Genomic DNA, 27,065 nt, shown 5'->3' on the forward strand with positions numbered 1-27,065 from the left:
ACAAATAACGTAATGTTAACTCAGTGCTACTCCTTAAATAAGGTATATTTTTTTTTTTGTCTGGTCGTTAATGCAAATGATAGGCAAAAGAGGTGCTCCTCCTTACATAACATATGCACTAAAGGCCTTTCAGATTTAACCTGACATTATTTAGGTCATGCCTAAAGGTGGCGTTAGCTCCATCTAGACATTGAAATACAGTATGGGTTTTGCTGGAGAGGAGAGAGTCATAGCTGTTTTAGGTAGCGTCCCAAGAACTACATATATCTCCTCAAACCTCTCTCCAAATAACTTTTGGAGGAGCACACCTTAGATATCTGGGAAATACGCTAATGATATACAAAGTATATTTAAATGACTCACACCCCACACCTCCTAAAAGGTTTCCAAAATTACTAAAGCCTAAGCCTTCTTGAGAGGAAGGAGGTACTAATGTCAGTCCCAACAGGATCAGAACCCACAACCACTGCTTTTCAGGGCAGCAGCTATGGCATTGGACCTTCTCAGATGCTGGATAGCTCCACTGTCACAGCATACTTAATAACTCTACTGCATGCATGTCATGTTTAGCAAGGCAGTGCTAACTTAACATGGCGTTAAACCTATTACAATGAGATGATAACTAACGCCCATTCTTTTTGCACATAATTAGCTTTGTGGGTGCCCATTAAACTCATGGAAAATAATGTCCGTTACCTCCCTGTATTTAGGCAACAGTCACGTTATACAATCCTCCTTATTTTAGTATTCACTGCATAAAATTATAAAAAGGCCCATCCAATTTTTATATGTATTATCTTCTTATTCATACCCAACATATGATAAAAAGTAATTTTGCCTGTTGGATGCTGCAATAATTAGTTCTACTAAACAACAATCCAAAAATATGGTTTCTGCTCAAATTGCCATTTTTTTATTGTCTCATATTAATCACATGCTTCATATTAAAAATGACCTTAGACATTTATTTGGAGCAATGGCTATTCCTATACACAGGTGCATTGTGTTGTATCTAAATGCATTTTTTATCCATCAGTTATCAGTTAGAAATTAATCTCCAGTTACATCCAAATCATATTCTTTCAGAGCAATTGCCGGTTTTGGGCTGAGAGCGACGAACCCTTTAAAGAACAGATTTGCCGAAATCCTAATTTTTTTCGATTTGATGCCCCCATCAAGTGAATGAGCAGGAAGAGATATTCCAGCACCAAAAGGTGTCTTATAACACTGCTTAGTAGATATGCCCCCATGCCTTATAGGGGCATATTTATATAGGCTATATGGGCATATTTATACAGGCTTAGAGAAATGCAAGATTTTGAAGAAAATTCTATGAGCATTGCTAAAATGGCCCTGCTTATCTCCCCCTCAGTATAAGGCGTGGGGCACCCTTTGTTCACATTTTTTTACTTCCATGTGAACGTAAAAGAAAGAACTGAATTATACTCAGAATGTACCTTTTTGTAATCTCTCCCTGGCAGCATTTTTGTGAAACAATGGTGATTTCAGGTTGGATATCTTAAACTGTTTTCAGTAGTATATAGCATGCTGTTTTCTACTGTAGCTTTGTAATAAAGATGTCAAATAGCTATCTGCAATGCTACTCAACAACGTTTATGACATATGTGACCATGACATTATACTGATCAATGGAATATGTATCAAGATAATTCAGTTCATGAACCTTGTAAATCTTGTTTCTTACATTTTGAGCAAATCTTTTATCAGCACAAATGAAAACGTCCTAATCCTGGAAGATGTAATGGACACACACAGAAAGGAACATTGATTGAAATGTTTATACATCTCATTATAATATTTAACTGACTGTATCTTGTCCTGGTTCTTTTTACAACCACTTTCTAAATTACATCCTGGCACACGCAGAACAAAACTGATGCCAAGCACATTGACCTAAAGTTCTGCAAAGGGAAAATTATGTAATTTGCCCTATTGGTTCTTATTCAATGTGCTATGGAAATGCTTCTCTGTGCTAGATAAGAATCCTACTCCATTCAAAGTAAAGGGATAACTCTTCTCTAGCATGAGGATGTAGCTTCACAGAATATTGAATAAGTTCCATTGTTGAGCCACGGCTGCATTTACAGTGCTATCATACAATTATCATTGGAACTGATTTTTCTCAGATCATCATTCTGCCATTTTGTTCATAAGTTGATGTACAGCTAATGATAAATATATATTTTAAGCAAAGTTCACTGTAAAGACTAGCATTTAACTGTTGGGAGTTATGCTTTACTTAAAAATTCTCACAGCATTAGTTGCAATTCATGATGTATATGCTGGAGATACAATAAAGTGAACACACTCAGCAATAAGTCATACTTAACAACTATTTCATATTTTAAGAACTCGTTAATAACTTTGTGGACCGCAAAACGTACTGAAAAGAACAATAAATATTATCACTGGGGTGTGCAATACACATTGCTTATATTAAGGGATAGCTAGGAACTCCAAAGTTGATGTGATTAGAGCTGACCCATAATTAAGGTTTTAGGAGATCTACTGTATGTACCAAAAAAATGAGTATCGGTACTTTTTCCAAAATAAATACAGCAGGCTGAAAAGCATAGGGTCAGCTGCTTATTTTGCAGGGGGAATTGGTATGGATGATAATATAAAATGGCAGTGTACTGTACAAGGATAAGCATAAAGGTGAATTGATGTTTCCTGAAAGTGGTATGTGTGGGTTGAGAATTAAATTAAGTTATAATCCACATCCTCAACATTCCGGAGTCATTATAACAGCTACGTTATAAATTAGTTGATTGTAATAATGTTTCAGGAAATCTTGCCTTTTCGATCTTCATGAAATATGAGATATTCCATCTGTTTTTGTTTGGGGGGGAAAAGCAAGTGATCCCAAAAGTTGTGCCAACTAAGCATCGTTTTAAGGAGTAAATATAATTTGGGGAAATCATTAAAGGGCCTAGTATTCTAAATATTACATCTGGATTCCAAAGCAGAGGTGGTTGCATAACAGCTTGTGCAGTATTATTGTAAAATGCTTTAGAACATACAGGCTGTATGCAAACACAATATAGTGTATGCAGAGGCTTCCTTACGGCTGTTATTTAGTTAGAGATATTGTATTTCCCTCTGTCATTTATCATTCTGTCACTGATAAATCCTGCAGCAAAATTGCATAAATAATATCTGCAACAAACCCACAAGGATGTTCTATCTACAGCATGCTTAAACTATCCAGTAAAGGATGATCAAGCAAACACATTGAAGGTCTCTTCAGTGCTGAAAGGGGTAACAACTTTGACCATGTTTTTTCAAGATGTCTGTTTTTAAAGTTTACATTGCTAGTGCAGTTGCATTCCTCTCTCCATTCCCTGGAGACTTGTCTCTGCTCCTCTCTTACATACTTTACACCTGATATGCGAACTACCTCTCAACATTCCTTTTGCTGTTTCTAGAGTTCTCTTTTTTTTTTTTAGCATAAACTAGCTGATACACCCGGTGTTGCCCGGGATTTAATTTTCCCGCTCCCCCCTGTCTCTCCTTTCCCCCTCTCTCTTTCTCCCCTGTCCACATCAATCCGGTCCCCCCCTTCACATGAATGTGTTCCCCCACCCCCCGTTCACAGCTCTGCCCCTCCCCCTTCACAGCTCTGGTCGTCCCCCCCGTTAAAAGCTCGGATTCCCCCCCAGTTGACAGCTCCGGTTCCCCCTGAGTCCCATGGAGCACCCCTCACTCTCTCCCCTGGTGGGCGGGAGGGTTGCTTGGCGGCTCACTGTTGGAGCGGGCGGGAAAGTTGCTCGGCGGCGGCTCACTGGGGGTGCGGGAGAGGGTGTTGCGGCAGCAGCTCACTGCGGGTGCGGGCGGGGGGGTTGCTTACCGGCGCGGCTCGCTGCGGGGGCAGGCTGGGGGGGTTTGTCTGCGGTGGCTGAGTGCGGGGGCGGGTTGTTCGGCGGTGATTCAGGGGGGTGGGGGGCTGGTTGCTGCTTGGCGGCAGCTCACTGGGGGTGCGGACGTGAGGGTTGTTCGGCGGCGTTGGCTCACCGTGGGGGGGGGGGCAGCCGGGCGGGTTGGACGGCGCCGACTTACTGGGGTGCGGGGGGGCGAGTGTCTCGGCGGCGGCAGATCACTGCGGGTACGAGCGGGGGGTTGCTTACCGGCGGCGGCAGCTCGCTGCGGGCGCGGGGGTTTGTCTGCGGCAGTTGAGTGCGGGGGCGGGTTGTTCGGCTGTGGGTCGGGGGGGGGCGTGTTGCTTGCGGCAATGAGAGGCAAGCCCCGCCCCGTAGTCAGGGAATGAGAGCCAAGGCTCGCCCCGCAGTCAGCCAATGGGAGCGCTTGAGAGCCAATGAAAGCACACAAACAAACCCACAAACAAACAGATTTTGACTTTTATATATATATATATATATATATATATATAAGATAAGATATAAGATAAGATGAAAGATGACAGCAGATACACACCTGTCACTATTTTGCTTGTTTGCTGTATAAAACCTTAGGACTTAATTTTATTTCTCTCTATTTCTTAAACACATTTCATTTGACCTTATGCTTACCACAAGTATGCTTTTATTCTTTGCGTTGATAAACAGCCAACAGTGCAAAACATTTGTACCGATTTATCAAATAAAGAATTCCAGTGATCTGATAAATCTGGCTTTTGTTCAAGTTTTTGCAGACAGAAGTCTTTGATATATTACCCCCTATATGTATTTTTTTTCATGTAGTTTGAATATTTCCGCTTTTTTTGTGTATGATTTGTAGCAGAAAGAAAACCGGTGGCCGTTCTTTCCTTTCATATTTGCATCAAATGTAATAAAGTGTTTCAGACCTCGCAGATTTAAAAAAAATGTAAATACAAGATAAAAAATTGATGCACGGAGAAAGAGTTTAATACATCTCATTATAATGTGTGCATCATGTAGCTCCTATAGACACTCCACAAATTGCAAGCAAATGCACACACCATAACCCTTGGAGTAAAGACCTTAATATACTGATAACAAGAGAAGCAAGGTGAAAATTATTCAATTTGCTTCAATTTTGCTCCATATGTGTCTTGGTACATCACCCACAAAATGTTACATATTTTCCTCTGATTTCCTTAAAGAGATTTTTCAAGGGACTAATGATTTAGGGCAATGAAAAGAACTTTATATGAATAAAATGTTAGCACTGATAACAAGGATAATTGTTTTGATAAAATATTTAAATCTTCCTGCACAGCTTTAATGCCAGGTGGACATTGCTGTTGCACCCTACAATGGTTGAGAGTCATGAAGGTGGGATGCGGGAAATGGCACCCAATCTGGATTAACTGCCATTGACTTGAATTGCAGTTACCGGCAGATTGGGTGCCATGGCCCCGATCGCGACTTCATGACTTAGGACCAATGATGCCTCACTGATTAAGTAAACCTGAAAAATATGTCCATGTACAGTAAGCATACAAAATAAGTATTATTTAAAATACAGGGATAAAAGTATTAGACATACAAGTAAACATAGAGAAAATAGAATCTTTAATCCACAGAGTTTGCAATCTAATAATATGATGTGAGATTCAGATGAAATATCAGTAAATGTAGTATCTTGTGCATGGCAAAGGAAGTTAGTACATATGTTGAGAGGGTGTTGTAAGAATCTGTTATAATTAGTCCTATTAATTCTGACTCATTGGGTGCCAGCCTCAGTATGGTTATATTTACTTAAATAAATATTCTGATTTCTGATATAGACTCTGAAATATGGCTTCACCTTGAGCTTTTAAAGCAGCACTCCTGGCTATTTTATTATTATTTTTTTAAATAGGTTTGAAGCAGGGGGTCTCGGGGAACTGAACCGCATTGATTTCAGCTCTGTGGACCTCCTGCTTCCCAAGATACTTAGCTCAGTATATGCTGCTGGTAGGATCCCCACCTGGTTTCACACTGTGGCGGTTTAAAAGCTCTGCATCTTGCAGGCCAATAGAAGGCGTGACGTCATTCCTTGCGGCTTCCTATTGGCCCACATGACAGGATATTTAAACAACAGATACTGGCACCCCCTTTTGAGATAAGTATCTCAGGAAGCAGGGGGTCCCCAGAGCTAAAATCAACATGATTTAGCTCCGGAAAACCCCCTGCATCAAACCTATTTTTTTCAAAAGTGTTACCAGGAATGCTGCTTGAAGAAATTACAGTTTCAGTTCCTGCTGCATGTTTATTTTATCTCTTCAGCATATTATACAATAGTGTGCCTGATTTTACTTCTCTAGTGCGTGTTTTATTCCTGAAAAATAAGCTATATATATATTTTTTTTAAACTCTTGATTGTTGGTTCGGGACATTTATTTTGCCTAGCTCGTCCATAAAGTATGACTGGCTAGAGAAACTGATTTTTACCAGCCCTGAATATAAAGGCAAGAATCTTTTTTTAATTTTTTTATTTCAGTTTATTAAACATATTATAAAAAGAGAGGGGGGAAGGATGATAACAGGACAAGAAAAAATAACTATCACATTCAATTACATAAAGTAACATAAATGTAGCATTTTATGATTTGGCATTCTGTGAATAAATGTAAAAAATTACACAATTTAAGCGCGAAGTCCAACATTGGTCAAATAGACACAAAGCAGGGAAAAAGCAGGCACTAATTCTCAAGAGAACAAAAAATCGAATTTAAATGAAATCAAGGAGAGCGTATGCCCATAAAAAAATGATTTAATGGAACCAGCAAAAAAATACAGCTACATTACGGGGTACAAAGACCCCCACCAACGCGTTTCGAGCGTGAGCTCTTTCTCAAGGTGACTAACTAAAGTACTCACCAGTCTGCTTAAGTACCCTTGAGACGTGCTGTCGTCCATTCGTAGTTCACTTCCTGAAACTTCTCAGGAGTGACGCATACATAATGACGTCAGCACGTGTCATACAAAATTATCACAACTTTATTGACAAAATTTTTTTATATGGAAAACAGACATTTGAGTACTGGGTATAGCTTCCAGAACTAAAGAAACCTTAGAAAAAAGTATATGAATAAAAAGAAATATCATAACTATATGAAAATCTCTGATAAAAGAAAGAAAATACCTATCAAGTGGATAAACTAATGGCAATACATATAAACATGTATAAGTATGTATTTAGTGATGATAATCAACATAAATATATATAAAGCGTCAGTATCCACTTGAAAAAGGAGAGATTGTATAATAAGCTGTATAATCAGGGAATGAAAAACTGGAATTGATTGATCAATATAAATAATAATAAAAAATTAATATAATAATAATTAATATATATCAATAATATAGTAATATAAATTGATCAATACATTTTTTTGAAAAAACCCACCTGAGCAAAAAAATAAATTTAATTAAAAAATAATAATATAAATAATATAAACATTAATGGCATAAGTGATAAACTAATTAATAAAAAATATAATAATAATAAATATTGACAACATACCAAAAATCAGTGAACACAGAGACGATGTGCAGGATAGGGGATATAGGTATAGACCAACAGGAATAATATATATATAATTCATGATCATGGACCATTCCTCTAAGGATACCACCTGCATAATGCAGGACATTTCCCAGAAACATAAGGAATCGAGGCAATGATATGAATCAATTTGTCCAATACAAAAAGAACAATATTGACCATAACTTAGTATAATTCAATATAATTACATTTTATTTAATTTGAAATATTGATTAGCGTAAATAAGGCGCCAGATCCCAGTCAGAGTTAAGGCCATCTGGTATTTTTGTTTTGAGTGTAAAAATCCAGTAAAGTTCTCGTTTGTCTAGAAGTTCCATCCTATTGCCCCCTCTGACTGGAGCTGGCACCTGCTCTATGCCCATGTATGCAAAACATATCAATACTTCCCAATCTGCAGTTGGTGAAGTGTTGTGCTACTGGGTGAATGAGATCGCCATTTCTTATAAGTCTCATATGTTCCCTAATACGGGCCTTCAGGGCATGAGTAGTATGGCCCACATATTGTTTACCACATCCGCAGTTCAAAACATAAACCGCGAATGTGGTATCACAATTAATAAATGATGTAACAGGGAACTCACACCCAGTAACAAATGATGTAAACGTAGAACCTGGAAGCATATATTTACATGAAATGCATTTGAGGCATTTAAAGCTTCCTTTGGGTAACCGTCTGGTATTACAATTTCGTTTACTGGAGAAAAGACTCGGGGACACTGAATTGGCAATGGTTCTGGCTTTTCTAAAAACAAATTGGGGACCCTCTGAATATACATGTTTAAGAAGAGGATCTCCTGAAAGGATCTCCCAATGTTTTTTGATAATATGCTTTATCTGACTCACTTGAGTGTTGTATTGAGTAATGAATAGCGGTTGATTGATAGCCTTAGTATCATGTTTCAAAACCTTTTTCCTTTGTTTAAGCAATAATTCTTCCCTGGTGATTTTGTTAACCTCCTCTAATGATTTTTTTAGATCTATAAGTGGGTAGCCCCTTTCTTGGAACCTGGTCAGAAGTTCATCTGATTGTTTAGTAAAATTCTCATTGTTGGAACAAATCCTTTTTAATCTTATTAATTGACCCTTCGGGATGTTTCTAAGAAGGGACTTGGGATGGCAGCTGTCAGCTCTAAGAAAAGTGTTACGTGAATTGGGTTTTCTATAAACATCTGAACTGATAAGCATATTAATATCAATAAATAATAATACGTCCAGATAATGTATATTTGAAAATTATAAGTGTGAGTGAAGTGTAAATTTTAATTATTATCATTAAGGTATTCTATAAATAATAAAAGTGAGTCCACCTCCCCGTGCCAAATAAAAATAAGGTCATCTATGTAACGGTTATAAAAAATGATAAATTGTCGATAGGGGTTTCTATCACCAAACACGTGGTCTGTCTCCCACAAACCTAAAAATAGGTTTTCATTTGAGGGGGCAAAACTAGTGCCCATAGCAGTACCACGTGTTTGGAGATAGAAAACCCCATCAAACATAAAATAATTGTGAGTAAGTAAAAAGTGAATACAATCTAAAATGAAAGAAATTTGTACAAGTGATAATGTGGAGTGCTCAAGAAAATGTCTGACAGCTGCCATTCCTTGATGACGGTCTATAACTGTATACAGGGATGTGATGTCCAACGTTACCCATATAAAGTTTTTTTGCCAAATTATGGAGTCCAACTGTTCCAAAAGGTCGCTGCTATCCCTAATGTAAGATGGGAGTTCTCTTACAAAACTCTGCAAATAATGATCCACATATCTTGATACACCATCTCCCAAAGATCCAATACTAGAGACAATTGGCCTCCCAGGTGGGGAGACCAATGTCTTATGATACATTGGTCAAAGACAGTTAGTGTTGGTGAATATTTGCAGTACAAACACCTTAAATTGGCCAGAGTTCTGCAGCCTGGTTGACACTTGGATTGTACACAAATCTTTCTTGATATTTGGTAAAGAAATAGTCCACCGTGGTGCTGATCCTCCGAAGCCATGCACAGATTATAATCTGTAAATGTGTGAAAAAATAAATAAACACATCATTGTGTAGTTTCTGTAAATTTCAGTGATCTAGTGAAACACCTACAGTACAAGTGAAAATTAATTTGTTAATGGTATAGTGACCATTTAACTTATTTCTAAATCCCAATAAATAAGTGAAATAGCGCTGACAACAGTAAATTCTACTACTATAGATGGTGATCTTTATAAGATGAATACGCCCAAATAATTTCCAGTGTGGATAGGATTCCTTATAGGCACCAATGGTCATTGCTCATTGGGTGTGTATAGGGATGTCCGTCACGAGCCCTGACCCTCTGGTTTGTCGATGTAGAGATCCTCCAATGTTAGGGCGTTTTAGGCGTCCTCATGGAGTTTCCCTGCCAATGCCTCGGTCCCTCCGGTTCGTGTCTCGGCTCCGCACCACATCTCCACGCGTCGCCGTGTAGACACAGTTACGTGCTGTCACTCTGACGTTGCCGCGTGATGATACACTGATGCCTTCAGCTGTTCCTCTATGGAAATCTTGGTTCTCCTCAACACTGTCACCATTCACAGGCCCAGTGCTCACTTACAGTCACCCGCATGTGCAATGCCACCCTACGCGTTTCACGAATGGCTATTCGCTTCCTCATACAACTGTACTCTGTGCAAGGGAAAGTTAAGTATTGTACTGTATGTATATATGTATATTTTCTACATGCATGATCATTGGTGCCTATAAGGAATCCTATATACACTGGAAATCGTTTGGGCGTATTCATCTTATAAAGATCACCATCTATAGTAGTAGGATTTTTACTGTTGTCAGCGCTATTTCACTGATTTATGTGGGATTTAGAAATAAGCTAAATGGTCACTATACCATTAACAAATTAATTTTCACTTGAAGGTGTTTCACTAGATCACTGAAATGTATAGAAACTACACAATGATGTGTTTATTTATTTTTTCACATATTCATCGATTATAATCTGCCTTTGGCGGACCAGTGCCAAGGAGGACTATTTCTTTAGCATTCTGTGAATAAAGCTTGGGGAAAGTGTCCATTGTCTCTTCCATAATAAGACAAACATGTGAGGGTCAGAGCTCTTATAAGGGATTCGTAAGAATAAGAGTACAGCATGGAGGGGAGACAGAGGCTGCATAAGGGTGAAAATAAACATTCAGTAGATGTAATTAACATTACAAAGACTTCTCTTTGGAGGAGAGAATGAGACCATCTTGAAAACTGAACAATGGAGCCCAGATTCAGCAGAATTTATGATATCTGTTGTGGAATAAACTGGTGAGTTTCTTCATTGAGCACACCACCCACACCAGTTTGAATGTAGGTAAGCCAGGGTCTTATCTATGCGGAATACATTTGTTTACTGTTTAATTTCCTCTATTACATCTGGTGGGATTCAATTCCATGCATCTACTTCCCTTTAGATAAGAAATATTTAAAGTCTTGTACACATGTATGAATGTGTGTGTCTGTTTCGCTAAAGGAAAGCAATTGAGAAGAGAACAGAAGAAAATAGACGAATCTAAAATCCCATCCATAATAGAAACTGCAGATGACGAAGAAAATTAACAGGTCAGTTGTCCTTTTAAAAATCTTTTGACTAATTTTATTTTCAGTTGGACAATAGTTTTGATACTCTCTTTAAACTGCAATTATGCTACCCTCCCTCCTGCATTCAAGTTTTTCCCCCCACTTTTAAATATAAAGGCCCATATTTAAAAATAAAAGATTGTAATATCTTCTGCAAACGATATATTCAGTGTTTAAGCAGCAACACACACACACACACACACACACACACACACACACACACACACACACACACACACACACACACACACACACACACACACACACACACACACACACACACACACACACACACACACACACACTTTAATATTGTGTGATCTGATGTGTCATGGACCATGAATACAATGAACTTTCAATTTGAAATATATTGTCGGTCCAGTCTTTACCAGTGTTATTAAATTCACATTAGAAGTCTTACACATGTGAGCCTTTTTAAGGGACCAACGTTAGATAAAATTAGAGTGTACAGAGCTTATGAAATCCCTAGGTTTCTTATTTAAGTTGACGCTTAAAGACGAAACCTATGAGATTTCAAAAACTCTATACAGGCATACCCCAGTTTAAGGACACTCACTTTAAGTACACTCGCGAGTAAGGACATATCACCCAATAGGCAAACGGCAGCTCGCGCATGCGCCTGTCAGCACATCCTGAACCGCAATACCAGCTCCCTACCTGTACCGAAGCTGTGCGCAAGTGGGGAGACTATAGAGCCTGTTACAAATGCGTTATTTACATCAGTTATGCACGTATATGATGATTGCAGTACAGTACATGCATCGATTAGTGGGAAAAAGGTAGTGCTTCACTTTAAGTACATTTTCGCTTTACATACATGCTCCGGTCCCATTGGGTACGTTAATGCGGGGTATGCCTGTACACTATAATTTCATTTATGAAGAAATATCATGTAGGTTCTACTAAAAGGTAGCACAAACAACAAATCTACATTACTTTGGGACCAACACATCAAACCAGAACTTTCAACTAGACTACATTTGTGAACCCATACACTAGCAGTTACATTGTCTAATCAGGAGCTTCATCAAAGGCATCTTGAGCATGACAGGTCCGGACATTGTTTTAGAAGACCATGGCTCTGGAGAATTTATATTAGTTTCATGTTTTTACTTTTATCAATCAGCATGTGTGTGTCACCGCCATATTACAATGACATCACAGTTATGCTCTTGTTGAGGTTTAATATTTAGAATTGTATAGATCAGGGGTGTGCAAACTTTTTGAGCTTCGCCCCCCTACCCGGGAGCCGCAGAGTTCGTGTCCCCCCCCCTCTCCAAAGACTCACCGTCAAATGACATTGCGGGTCATGTGACATCACGTGACCCGCCGCGTCATTTGAAGCGTTGCCATGGTGATGCGTAACGTCACACGACCCCGCACCGGCATGTGACGCCGCGTTGCCATGGCGACGCGTCGCTGAAGACCCGGCAGAGAACAGGTAAGTGAGTTATAGAGGCCTCACCCCTCCCCCGGCATTTAATTTAAATGCCGTGAGGAAGAGCGCGGTGCCTCTGTATCCGCCACGCCCCCCCTAGAACTTCTCGTGCCCCCCTGTTTGCCCACCGCTGGTATAGATTACTCTGTCTATTTTTAATGCGCTGTTTCAAATATATGGATTAACAAAAGCTGTCTTTTATTTTATTTTCATGTGTGCAAACAGAGACCTCTCACCATAACTGCCCCTCTAAGTCATAATCTTGATTCCATTGTGACTTTGAGGGATGTCAGGACTGGACAACCTTATGTTTCTTGTCTGTTTTATGGAGCTGTCAGTAAGTCTGTGTTTATTGTGGTGTCTTGGTTTCCATGACATTACACAGCTGGCTGTTGTTCCCTCCGCGTTGATGTTGAGGGAGGATGGACAGTGTTTGCGGGGATGCGCAAGTCCTTTGGCCAATTACACAGTTGAATGTTGTCTTGCCTCAATCAGGGTATGTGTATATTTGGGTCTGCGCATGTGCATGACCACGCATGCGCCATGACGTCAGTGATTTTTTTGTCGCAAAATTTAAATAAGTGCCTTTTGTATATAATGCTGAATATTTGACAGCTCCATACTCCTTGATAAGGCCGTGATTATACCCAGAAACAAGTAACTTATATCCAATGAAAGTGCTTATACCGCAAGTGAAGGTCGTGGCGCGCCGTACTACAAAGTGGACGGCTGGAGAAGAGACTGAGAAATTACATTTTTTCTGGTGACAGCCGTGTCACGTGAGCGGTTCAGCCAATGAGGGCAAACCGTTCATGGCCATGCCTCCGCCAAGCCTCCTCTGCTCTCCCTCCCTGGTATAATCAAGATGCTGCGGCAGAACTGGGTGACATCACAGAATAACACTGCCGCCTTGCAGCACTTGATATAATCAAGGCCTAAAGTACCCAAAAGGTGCGAAACACGTTGGAGGGTTCCTAAACCTCCTTTGGTGATGGATCAATAAATATATTTTTACTATCATCTTGCCTGGCTCCCTTGGTTGTGCGCTGCTAATTTTTGTACTTTTCATTTGGTAATTCAATATACTTTGAAGATTCGAATCAATTGTTTAGAGTATATTGAATTACCTCCTAAATTAAAAATAACTAATGATCAGTTCCAACCCCACTGGGATTGATGTCATTAATAAATGGTATTAGTTTTACAATAATTCTAGAAAAAAGCCAACCCTTGTGCGTACCATTGCTTTTGATTTCATTCTTCTTTCAGGAACTGAGAAATTAGACATTACATGCTGCCATTTAACTGCACTCGACTTTTTGGGAAACCTGTGTATTATAATGTATTGCTCTGCATTGTTTTGCAGGCCCTTTCAGCACCAGAAGGACATAAGTGTTTTTGATACATATGGAGAAACTGCTGATGAGAGCAAAGTAAGGAAAGGAGAAACCTTCACTTTATCAGGCCAAGAAAGATGCAGCAGAGGAAGCATCCATACTAATCTATAAGTGTGCTTTGTTCTTGTTCCGGAATAAACAGCACCAGCAGTTGGAGAATCAGTCAATTTTCCAGCCTTGAGATTCTCTGCTGCTAACTGAAAAGAAATGTGACATTGATGTTCAAATGCTGCAGTTTTGTTCTGCAGACAAATATTTATGTATTACATTATACCTGGAGGAGCGACCTTGTCTAAATGGCACTGACTTTGAATGTGTCCTCATTGCCCGCTACATGTACTGTAGTAGCATTACCATTGCCCCAGTCAGGAAAAATAGCTATTTAAAATAGGAATGCCTCTATCATTTTATGTACAGTGCTGTATACAACATCAGCATCTTAAGAGAAACAATAGCATTGTATAGTCTGTGAATAGTCACTCGAATTGACATGTTACCTTTCAACTATATATAACAAAGACAACACAAAAATTAAGTAGCGCTAAAGAGGATGTGAAATAACCCTAATAAATGATAAATTATAATAACATATTTAAAATATTAAAATAAATTAAAATTACCACAATTTAACCTAATAATATCTACAAACCATAACGTGATAGTGAAAAAAAAAAGGAAAAATCCAAAATGAATGTTCCACTCAAACAAAAAAATCCACAGAGAAATGTAGTCCCAATAGAAGATCCAGGGGACTAAGGGGAGTGGTATAGCCAACCACTTTTGGAATCTATGAACAAAAAAACAAACAAAAGCGCAAGCTCCATAGCACGTAACTGAGTAAAAAATACTCAGCTCCTGACGAAGTCGCCGCAGTGTGACGAAACGCGTAGAGCTGTGATGTCATCGCGCTCGTGTTGGTGTATTTGGAGTCCCTGGTTCCCTGCGCTCCGGCTGGCGGTAATTTCAAGTGCTAGCAACCATTCTATGAGGAAGCAAAGGACGTGCAGGCATTGGATACCTTTTTATCTTGCTGCCTATTTGGGATAGGAGTTCATGGTGAACCTGGGCTGTTTACATCCACTCTGCAAACCTGGGACTCACCCTATCACCGCAGATGACCACAATAGAGATTTCTCTCCCACGAATGGTTCTGTTTAAAATCCTGTAAGTGCACATTCTTATGGGTTGCTGATTTTTTAAATAAATGTACCTTATTTTTTACTCAGTTACGTGCTATGGAGCTTGCGCTTTTGTTTGTTTTTTGTTCATAGATTTCAACTATATATGTTCTAATCCAGATGCTAATATGCAGCCACAACTTAGTATATAGGTACTTGACTGCACATTTTAGTGCCCTGGCTCGGCTGGTGGAAATTGTAATTGGTTAGGGCTTACTATTTTTAAAATCAGGGACTGCTTAAAAATGGTTAAACACATACAATAAAGTAGACCTGTACATTCTGTTAGAGTTTTTAGGCATGTTTCATCCTTAGTAATAAAAATAGTCTATTAACTACCACATGAGTGGGCCATTTGTTTGTAATGGTAGGCAGCATCAGCATTTTGACACTCTAGATCTGCAATGTCTTTATTTATCCTTACTGACTTCTCTCTCTCTCTCTCTCTCTCTCTCTCTCTCTCTCTCTCTCTCTCTCTCCCTCTCTCTCTCCCCCTCTCTCTCTCCCTCCCTCTCTCCCTCCCTCTCTCCCTCTCTCTCTCTCTCCCTCTCTCTCTCCCTCTCTCTTTCTCCCTCTCCCTCTCCCCCTCTCCCTCTCTCCCTCTCTCCATCTCTCTCTCTCTCTCTCCCTCTCTCTCTCCCTCTCTCTCTCTCCTAAATGAGCAAAATATGAAATATTTTATGAAATATGAAAACATAAAATAAGTTAAAGATAATGTTTTTGGAAGATTTCATGTAACATTCCCAGCTGATATTTACCCCAGCATTGGAACGCTAATGAATAAAAACCTCAGTGCTATTGCACAGCAGTTTGCTTGTTCACTGCCACTGGCCACATTGTAATCATAATAATGCAGGGACAAACTGGGACAAGTATCTGCTGAACTAGAAGCTTCCTTGTGTGAAACCAGGGTGATTGTATTTCAGGAAGCCATCTCATGGTTAAGATCACTCTGAGACCCCTGATTTCATTACCATATTACCACATCTATGGGGGAAATATCTTCAGAACTGGTGGTCTTCCAAAGATAAGATGGGGGTTGCGATTTAATCACAGAATCAAGTATGGTACTAGAAATATTATTTATTGGGGCAGTTATGAGTGTTGAGTGCCTTTAAAATAGTGAAGTGGAATTCATGCCATTTGTAAATTATATTTTCCTATTACACATTTTTGAGTGAAAATACGGCACTAAAGTTTCATAATGCAAGTTATAACTGTAAATACTGTAGTTGAGTGCCAGATCACCGATTTATATGAGAAACAAAGCCTGAGCATCTTTTGCTTGAGCTCGGGTAGATGTCTTTGTCTAAACAATTCAGTGATATGTATTTAAAAACATGTCACATTGTGTCTTAAAAGTAAATCAAACATCCTTGTATTCACTAAGCAACACTATTTTGGATTTAAATTTAGACATTTCAATAGCATGTCTGCAGACATGCATAATAAGATGATTGGGAAGTATATATAAGATCATCAGAAAGAGCAGATATAATGCTATTCAGTTGACAAAGAAATACAGGCTTCAAATAATCCAAGTGTATGCTGCAACATCAAGCTACGCAGACAATGAAATCGTAGATTTCTACCATGAAATCAACCAATTTAACAAAAATAGGAAATTGTCACCTCAAGATCGTTATGGGAGATTTCAATGCAAAGATTGGTGTACCCGTCATCAGTTGGTAAGTTTGGTTGCAGTAACAGGAATGAACGTGGGGACAGATTGGTAGAATTTGCAGAATGTGAAAACTTCTACATCATGAAGAATCCAAATAGAAAATGGACCCAATGGAATCAAGAATTAAATTGACAATAACCTAACAAACAAGAAAAACGTGGTTGAAGACTGCACAGTCCTTAAGCATTTTGACACACGGAGTAATCACTGATGGGTTTGCTCCAGATTACATCTGAGTGTGAAGTTGAAAAGAAGAAAACGTCTTTATTGTTAAGAAAAGATGGATAAACAACATAGTGGAGTTTGAAAGCTCATCGGAAAGAGCAGTTACAATTGTCATTCAGTTGACAAAGAGATACAGGGTTCAAATAATACAAGTTCTGAGAACACTGGGGAATGACAAGGCTTAGGAGGGAAGATAGATAAAAGAGTTTAATCAGTGCCAAGTCCATAGCTATCTGAGCTCATACAACGCTAATCAAAATAGCAGGCAAGGTACTTGAGGGGTTAAGCAAGGCAATAGTCCAGAGCAGATCTGAGGTCATACACAGATAAACTAAATAGCAATATACTTAGCTGGGCAGGAGAAGTACAGGAGCCTGGGCAACACAACAACTGAGTGCTGCATTTCCTAGTCTTAAATACAATAGGTCCCAACTAGGATGTGGGCGAGTCCAACACGGCAGGGCATCTGGAAGTTGTAGTTTTATTAATGTCTCCAGCCTGGTGGCCATCTGTAGTAATGCATACTGAATGCACTTTCATGAGGATAACACCCCTCAATTAAATATCTTAGTCAAGCGCTGACTAACCTGTCTGACACAAGTGTATGCTCCAACATCAAGTTATACAGACTATGACTTTTAAAAAGAAAATATTTGTAAAATGTATTACTAGGAAATAATTCATTGAGACTTACCTGTCATTTTCAAGTATGTCCTGGGCACAGAGTTATGGTGATAATGCGTGGTTACATAAAAATGAATATAACATGTAACAGTTATAAACAACAAGGAAAATGAACCCCTCTTATGAGAGCACTCAAATCGCTAGTGTGATAAAATTATATAGTGATGTTAACTTGACAGAAAATGCCAGTCAGTATATTGACCAGGTACTGAGACCATTCGTCACCGCCTTGCCTTCCTACTTCAAGGATGGCAAGGATAACCTGAGAAAACTTGAGGGGATCACTGTCAGTAGAGACAGAATTCTTGTGTCCTTAGATGTTGAGGGATTATATACAAGTATCCCACATGACATAGAGATTAGGGCAGTCTCATACTTCCTTAGTACCAGAGGCCTACAATTTGGTTCTCATAATACCTTTGTCTCCGACCTGCTTAAGTTCGTATTAAGCAACGAGATCTCAAAAAGTATTGAGTGAAGACCCCACTTTACTGCACTCTAAACCTTAACTGGAGTATATATTTGCCATAGGCTAACACAGAGAATCCCTCTCAGATTAAGGAACCGACGAAAAATAACAAATTGTTTATTACATCCAAAATTTATCACACTCAATAGTTAAAATAAATGCTAAAAAGTTAAAAATTCCCATGTGGGAGTGAGGGAGTGAAAATAGAGTCAATACCTGATTATTTTACTATTGAAATATAGTAGTCAGAGACTCTAGTTACCCTCTAGCGCAGGGGGGCGCAAACTTTTTTCCCTGCGCCCCCCTGACGGGTGTCCCCTCGCTCCCACGCCCCCCCCAACCCCAACTTACCCGCGCTCCGGCGTAATGACGTCACGTTGCCATAGCAACGTGACGTCACATGACCTCGCAGCGTCATTTTGACGCCGCGTTGCCATGGCGCCACAGGGAGGAAGCCGCCGGAGCCACGGTAAGTTAGGTTTACAGAGGCCCTGCAGCTCCCCCGGCACTTAATTTAAGTGCCTTCGGGAAGCGCGCGGGGCCTCTGTAAACCCCGCGCCCCCCGTCGGCAGTGTCGCGCCCCCCCTGGGGGTCGCGACCCACAGTTTGCGCACCGCTGCTCTAGCGTACACATCGGCTAGTGGTATAGATTTTAACCATCCAATATGTTGCTAGTCTTATGAACACATACAGTAATGTTGGTTTCACGTCAGTGAACACAGCTGAATTAGCTGCATAAGTAGTATCCTTTTAAAGTAGCTGTTAGAGCAACATTTAAATTTGCAACATATAAAGAGGCTGCACATATATTATCAAAAGCTAGTATTCTGCCTACGTCATCGCCTAGGCAATAGTGGTGAACTTTTAAACATCAGTTGGTGTAATACCCAAAATTTTAGGTTTTAGACAAATTGCATGTCCTATTCAAATGCAATAGAACGTGTTGCCATTCAATTGGGCATTTATACAGGCTATTCAGTTACCTGCACAGTTACCAATATCCCAGTGTAGAGAGAATAGTCACGGAAAACTGCAAGGACAGTAGTGGATATGTTAACATATGTATTGGTATCGCACTGCAGTTGGTTAGAGCTGTTGCCGCAGATTCATAAATGGTGCACGGTCTGCAGCGTGATCACCTATATACATATGCGTGCCTGTCACATAAACCTCAAGCGTCACCAAAACAGGTTGCAAAATACTGCCATATACAAACACAAACAGGGATTACGGAGAATCCAATGACCCAGCATGGTAACAGGTGTATGAGCTGTAATGCATAATACCCGTGATTTGCTTTAGTATGTATCAGCTGTTAGTGCCGTCAACACAGTCAATGATGTGCTTATATGTGTATCCCTATTTGTATCAGACCTCATAGATCGCCGGTATGGGTTGCAAAATGTTGCTAAAGTGTGGCTAATCATAAGGAGAGGGTTACGGAGAACCCAAAGACCACAGCAGGACAAAAAGTATACAAGCCGTGTTTCCTTGATACACGCGGTTGCCTGAGTCCGTGTCAGCTGTATGTGCCGGTAGTGCCGCTGCTCCGCTATGACGTCATTCGTGTGGCGTCCGACCCGACATATGTTTCGCGTGATTAACGCGCTTCTTCAGGGGGAGGAGTCTGTGTTGATGGCACTAACAGCTGATACATACTAAAGCAAATCACGGGTATTATGCATTACAGCTCATACACCTGTTACCATGCTGGGTCATTGGATTCTCCGTAATCCCTGTTTGTGTTTGTATATGGCAGTATTTTGCAACCTGATTTGGTGACGCTAGAGGTTTATGTGACAGGCACGCATATGTATATAGGTGATCACGCTGCAGACCGTGCACCATTTATGAATCTGCGGCAACAGCTCTAACCAACTGCAGTGCGATACCAATACATATGTTAACATATCCACTACTGTCCTTGCAGTTTTCCGTGACTATTCTCTCTACACTGGGATATTGGTAACTGTGCAGGTAACTGAATAGCCTGTATAAATGCCCAATTGAATGGCAACACGTTCTATTGCATTTGAATAGGACATGCAATTTGTCTAAAACCTAAAATTTTGGGTATTACACCAACTGATGTTTAAAAGTTCACCACTATTGCCTAGGTGATAACGTAGGCAGAATACTAGCTTTTGATAATATATGTGCAGCCTCTTTATATGTTGCAAATTTAAATGTTGCTCTAACAGCTACTTTAAAAGGATACTACTTATGCAGCTAATTCAGCTGTGTTCACTGACGTGAAACCAACATTACTGTATGTGTTCATAAGACTAGCAACATATTGGATGGTTAAAATCTATACCACTAGCCGATGTGTACGCTAGAGGGTAACTAGAGTCTCTGACTACTATATTTCAGTAGTAAAATAATCAGGTATTGACTCTATTTTCACTCCCACATGGGGATTTTTAACTTTTTAGCATTTATTTTAACTATTGAGTGTGATAAATTTTGGATGTAATAAACAATTTGTTATTTTTCGTCGGTTCCTTAATCTGAGAGGGATTCTCTGTGTTAGTCTTTGGCAAATATATACTCCAGTTAAGGTTTAGAGTGCAGTAAAGTGGGGTCTTCACTCAATACTTTTTGAGATCTCGTTGCTATATATGATATACCTCCATGCACCTACCTTATTCCATATAGGACGTTTATTACTTAGGTGAGCGGTGGAATTTTTTCTTTTATGCTAAGTTCGTATTAACAAATAACTATTTCTTATTCCACTACAAACTCTACCACCAGATACAGGGGCCACGGTGGGGAGTACCTGTGCCTCATCGTATGCTAACCTGTATCTGGTCTGGTGGGATGCTGAGACTGTATCTTCGGAAACTATGGAGAGGTTTACACGCCACATAGATCTGTGGATGAGGTTCATCAACGATATGTTCCTGTTATCGAGTGGCACAATAGAGTTGCTGAAAGAGTTAATCGGTTAACTGAAAACTAACGATCATAACCTGAAACTTACTTACCAGATCCACCCAAACAAGATCACATTCCTTGACCTGACTATCTCCAAAGAAACAAATGGAGAGCTCTCTACAACGATATTCCGGAAAACTACAGCCACAGTGTCCTACGGTCAAATAGCCATCACCCGAGGAACCTCACCAAGGGAATTCCAGTAGGACAGTTTTTGTGAATAGAATGCAACTGTACCAGCACTACTGAATTTGAAAGGCAAACAGACCTGATGAGAGATAGATTCTACGTCCGTTGCTATAGTAAAAGTATGGTAAAAAAAAAAAGCCTACAAAAGGGCAAATAATACCCCTAGAGGAGACCTTTTGAGAGACAAGGCTATACAACCTCATCAGAAAACAATCAGATTTATAGGAACTTTCAATAAACAATGGGGACTAGCAAGGTCAATATTACAAAGACACTGGCATGTCCTTTGGGCTGTTGAAGACCTAAAGGACATACTGCAAACATATCCTGAAATGACAAGTCGGAGATCAAGAAATCTGAGAGACAGTCTGGTCCAGAGCCATTTTGAATAGAAAACAGCTAGTACATGGCTTCCCAATATACCTAAAAGTTCATACAGCTACCATATTATTAATATGTAACAGTTACAGATGAGATTAAAATGAGAAACAGCTGAAATTGAAATTATTTACAAGTATATTTTAGGCGGGTTTGAAAGTCTCTGGTAGGTTGTTCCAGATGTTATGTGCACGGTAACAGGTGGAGTGACTGGATTCCTTGTTGAACCTTGGGTCCAGGAACAGTCTTTTGTAGTCTGAGATCAGGTAATAAGAACTGCTTGTGGTAGGGGTGAGGAGAATGTTCAAATAGGCAGATAGCTTGCCTAGAAATTATTTGAAAGCAAGACTGGAAAAATATATTTGAGTATGGACTCGAGGGACAGCCAATCTAGTTCTTCGAGCATTTTGCAGTGATGTGTGTTGTTATTACATTGTACTACAAAGTGGCATATTGAGTTGTAGAGGGTGTATAGTTTGCTTAGGTAAGTTTGGGATGCTGTACCATATACTATGTCCCCATAGTCTATAATTAGCATTAATATCTGCTGGGCGATGTGCTTTCTTACCAGTGATTTTAGGGATAGGTTCTGGATGTCAGAGTATCAATATGCAGTTTGAAAGTCAGAGTAAAGCTAAATCCCCAGATACTTTAAACTAGTGACAGGGGCAAGAATGGTGTTTGAGTTGGTTCTGATCTATAGCTCAGTCATTGGAAGCTTTAGAAATTTAGCCTTAGTCCCAAACACCACTGATACTGTTTTATCTGTAGTTAAAAATTGTTTGTTTTGGAAAATTCAGTATTCAAGTTTTGAAAAATTTAGATTGAAGTATGTGTCCAAAGTCAGTAAGGCTAGGGCTATGTGCTTATAAGACTGTGTCATCCGCATTTATATGCATTGAAGCTGCCTTACAAGTTGTAGATAGGTCATTAATGAAGACTGAAAAATGTAGGGGCCCAAGAACAGAGGCTTGCGTAACCCCAAAGGTGATATCTAAGGGTTTGGAGTTAGAGACCGAGATAAACACAAATTGGAATCTACCCGATAGGTATGAGTGAAAACAATTTAAAGCATGTTCCCCTATTCCAGAGCACTGAAGCTTGTTTAATAAGATAACATGATCAACAGTATCAAAAGCCTTTGTAGAATTTGTGAATATTGCACTGTAACAGGGGAGTTATCCCTGTTCAGAAAATGTGCCTCTAATCCAGCAGTGTGGTGGTTAACTGCTGGTAGTCAATTAACAAACACCACCTGCCTGATTAGATTGCTTAGAAAAGCCTGTCTTTTGAGACAGGAAGGGAGATTGTGCCTGAATCTCACACAACTTGTGAGACTGAGCATGGGGACAGTTGTCTTGACCCTGCCAGAAGAAACAGCAGTGCTGCTTTCAAGACACAGGGGAAACTTCTAAACCCAAATGCTGACAACCCCTGAGGAAAAGGTAGCAACCAGGAACAGAGAAGATTTCCCCTCCAAACCCCAAGGAACAGATAAGACTTTCATTTATAAGACTTTTTATATCTGCTCATTTCATGATATATGTTTGGGGCTGGGAGACATGCTTATCTAAAGGGAGTTGTGGACTGCATAGTATTTCACTAGAAATACTCCCAAGTGAATAGAAGCTTTGTTTACCCCTTGTTTGGATGGTTTCCTGATGTTAAGGAAACAGGCGCAATAAAAGCCTTATTTAATTTCACCATAACCAGTCTCCCTTGCATACCTCTGTGAGCGTCCGCCTACATATGGTGTCAGAAGTGGGATGAGAGGTGGTTCTTGAAATTAGAAGGGACCCGGAGTTTGGCTGTGAATTTTTTTTTGTGCTTTTGCCTACAAACAATCTGAGCAACATAAATAAAAAAAATCTCATGCAGCAGAGACCAGAGTTAAAGTGATACACACCCATGCAGGAAATCTACACTGCACTGAAACTTACAAAACCACAGATGGACTCTTTTCCCCAATCCCAAGAGGAGATAGGGAGAGACTGCTGAAGCAGGTAAACCTTATTTGCCTATCACAAATAAAGTGTAATATGGCCATTGAAATAGGGGGTTTCCTTCCAGCTGTAGTCAGGGTTCAAGAAATAAGTTAGCCCTTAAAAGGGATAGGCGTTTGTTGTTTTCAAATGTTTCGCTGAAGCAGTGAATACAGATGGTGACACGCGAGCGGTACTGATTCTGCAAGTAAAGGCTGCCACAACGCATAGGACTACCAGTTGTGAATGGTGTATATGCAGAAAAGTTTGAAAATTGATGCAAGACTGTGCTGAAGCAGGGGAATTTTCAGTAAACAAGTGCTGAGGGTAAAATTGCCCTACTGGGGAAAAGGAATTGCTGATCTGTGTAAAAGGTATCCCAAAGTGTGAAGAGTGAATGTCATAATACCCAAAGTTGAGACTGAACTCAAGCAGAAAACCACATTATTTGGCTGAAGCAGAGAGATTGTACCTTGCAAGTAAATGGTGTAAAGCAAACAGAAGTTTTTACCTAGCAACTGCACATCCAGCATACCTAATGAGAGATTAAACCTAGCAAGTAAATGGTGTAAAGCAAATAGACGTTTTTACCTAGCAACTGCACATCCTGTATACCTGATAAGAGAAAATGCGCGCACAGTACTGCTGATATTGTAAAACTTACCCAAGAAAGAAAAAGTCTACAGAGATGCCTGTGAGAGCTATGACCTCTACAACAGCAACAGCTGCAATAGCGCCTCCTGAGGTCAGGAAGAAAATGACACCTGATAGCCCCAAAATGGAGGACAAGATGCAGCGTTCCTGTAATGAACCCTACCTCACAGAAGAGTGGCCCTTCCAGTCCGAGGAAGACGTCTCTTATGGGGAACCCAAACCGAGTCACACCCACAAAACACCCCAAGAATGGTGGGGGTGCCTGAACTCGGTACGAACCGAAAAGACCGCTTCCTATGATGACGATTATGATCAGCAGGAGAAAGAGCGGGAGCAGTGGATCACAGAATATTTCCGTCAGCTATTACAGTTGCAAGAAAAGCCGGGTGGATCCAGTGATGCTGCTAAAATTTCAAATGAAGGTGGAGACCCCAGTATCCCTGAGGGGACGGTGTCATCCAAAACAAAAAGGCGAAAAAAGAAAAAGAAAAGCGGTTCTTCACTTACCGTGGAAGGAACAGACACGTCCGCAGACCCTGTGGAGAAAAAGGGGGGCCGAGATGCCCTGCAGCCTAGAGAAAATGGAGAATTCGTCCTGCGGATAACCGAATATCCAGAGGGCCCAAGGCAGAAGTCGTGTACCCCAAAGAAGTGTCTGTCCGGTGCCAACAGTGAGGAACCCTCAACCAACCATCCCAGTGAAGCGGAGCCGGAACCGATGAGTGTCGATCCCTTGACCAGCCCTGAGGATGCCCTGAAAAATGCCAAGCGTGACTGTGATATACTCCGTGAACAATTGAAACAAAAGAAAGATGATTACGCGGAGCTACTGAAAAATAACGTGAAGCTACAGGAACATGTGCTCGCAATGTACTGTGAAGCCAAGACAGAATTGGACGATCTCAAGACTGAGCTAGATACTGCAAATGCTACTATTTCCGCCAGGGATGAAAAGCAGAGCCAATATGATAAAATAATGGCTAAGCTGAAGCGGAAGTATGAGGAGGCACTAAAGCAGATGACAGTCTTTCAGCAAGAGGTTCACACTCTTCGCGTAGAGCTGAATGCCTCACAACAGGAGGTCAACAGTGTCCGGACAGAGGTGGACGTATCTCAGAAAGAGGTTCAGACACTCCGCAGAGCACTGGATGCCTCACATCATGAGACCAACAGCTGCCGCACAGACATTGAAGTCTCCAGAAAGGAAGTACCCAGTCTCACTGAGGAGCTGGACATATCTAAAGAAACTATTGTCAATCTTAATACAGATCTCAAAGTCTCTCAGAAGGAGCTTCATACCCTCAACCTAGAGAAGGAAATCTCACGCCAGGAGACTGTCATTCTCAAAGCAGATGTGCGTAAATGGAAAGAGGACTGCAAGGAGGCCCTGAATAGTATAGAGACTGAAAAAGGAGAAAATGTAAGATTAAAAAGAGAAAACTTAAAACTGGAAGAAGAAAATTTTCATTTGAAAGACGAAGTCAAGGAAATAAATAGACTGTTGGAAGGTGAGAAGTTTGAAGCAGAGCACCGACTGCAGAACCAACTGCAAAGTCTGCGTACGCAACTCCAGAGGTCTGAAGAGAAGCAGCGAACTCTGCAGGAAGACAATCTGCAGGCTGTTAAAGAAATACGAAGTTTTGGTGAGGTAAGGTGCTCATAAGTGTACTATACACAAGAAAGAGGGGAGTACACTCTGGATATTGAATTGGATTGATATATACACTTGAGTATCATAAAATTGGGCACCAGATACCCTGAAGGTCGGGGTAGGTAGTCCAAGGACAGCCTCCCCTACCTCATTGGGTTGGCCCTAAGTACTCACTGTATTACTGCCACCAGGGTTTCCCCTCCATCGCGTGCTGCTGTAGAGAAATGAAGTCCAGCGATGTAGAGAGTGATTCAGCGCACCGCGATCAAAAAGAAGAACAGGTCTGGCCAAAAATATGTAATCTTTAATGAAGCATCATAAAATCAAGGGATGCAACCCTTCTACGCGTTTCGTGTCTAGCACTTTATCAAGAAGTGCTTTCATACGGTATACAGAACATTTATGTAGCAATGGCTGCCAAATCTCGCGATATCTGTGACGTCACGTCCATGTCATAGCTAATAGAATCTAACCATCTAGCGCATGCTCAGAACGGGGGAATAACCAGCCATCACGCAATCTCCCCAACGCTATTGAGGAACACCCCTAGGGGAGTGCCACAAAGGGAGGAGTGATCACAACGGAGACTGTATCCGCCCCCATCCTGGCTCTACGTACCCGTTATTCAGCTCCATTATTCAGCTCTCTCCTGTGAGTTGCTCTCTAAGGATGATGAGTTGGCTGGAGTCTGGATGTTTAGTCTCCCATTACATGGGGGCGTAATATGCTTTGCGATGGGGTTAATACTCAACAATTTCTTTGTCTATCTATGGCTGAGATCTCATTATCACATTTTTGTGCTGTTTCAAACCAGCAGCGGGTACGTAGAGCCAGGATGGGGGCGGATACAGTCTCCGTTGTGATCACTCCTCCCTTTGTGGCACTCCCCTAGGGGCGTTCCTCAATAGCGTTGGGGAGATTGCGTGATGGCTGGTTATTCCCCCGTTCTGAGCATGCGCTAGATGGTTAGATTCTATTGGCTATGACATGGACGTGACGTCACAGATATCGCGAGATTTGGCAGCCATTGCTACATAAATGTTCTGTATACCGTATGAAAGCACTTCTTGAT

At 40.4% G+C, this 27,065-nt stretch overlaps 1 protein-coding gene across 9 annotated transcripts in view; it reads left to right on the forward strand.

Moving 5' to 3' along the window:
• CDKL3 (cyclin dependent kinase like 3) overlaps positions 1-15,755 on the forward strand; it is a 184,890-nt gene extending 169,135 nt beyond the window's left edge. For 3 of the 9 annotated variants that reach the window (XM_075601163.1, XM_075601162.1, XM_075601164.1), the window contains exons 12-13: positions 10,997-11,085; positions 13,929-15,755. In XM_075601163.1, the coding sequence (XP_075457278.1) occupies positions 10,997-11,082 (86 nt within the window). In that variant the 3' untranslated portion in view covers positions 11,083-11,085; positions 13,929-15,755. The remainder of the gene's footprint in view (positions 1-10,996; positions 11,086-13,928) is intronic. The other 6 variants (XM_075601165.1, XM_075601166.1, XM_075601169.1 and 3 more) reach the window with 4 other exon arrangements.
• The last annotated feature ends 11,310 nt before the right edge of the window (positions 15,756-27,065 follow it).

This window comes from Ascaphus truei, chromosome 5, assembly GCF_040206685.1.
Source record: "Ascaphus truei isolate aAscTru1 chromosome 5, aAscTru1.hap1, whole genome shotgun sequence".
Taxonomy (NCBI): Eukaryota; Metazoa; Chordata; class Amphibia; order Anura; family Ascaphidae; genus Ascaphus; species Ascaphus truei.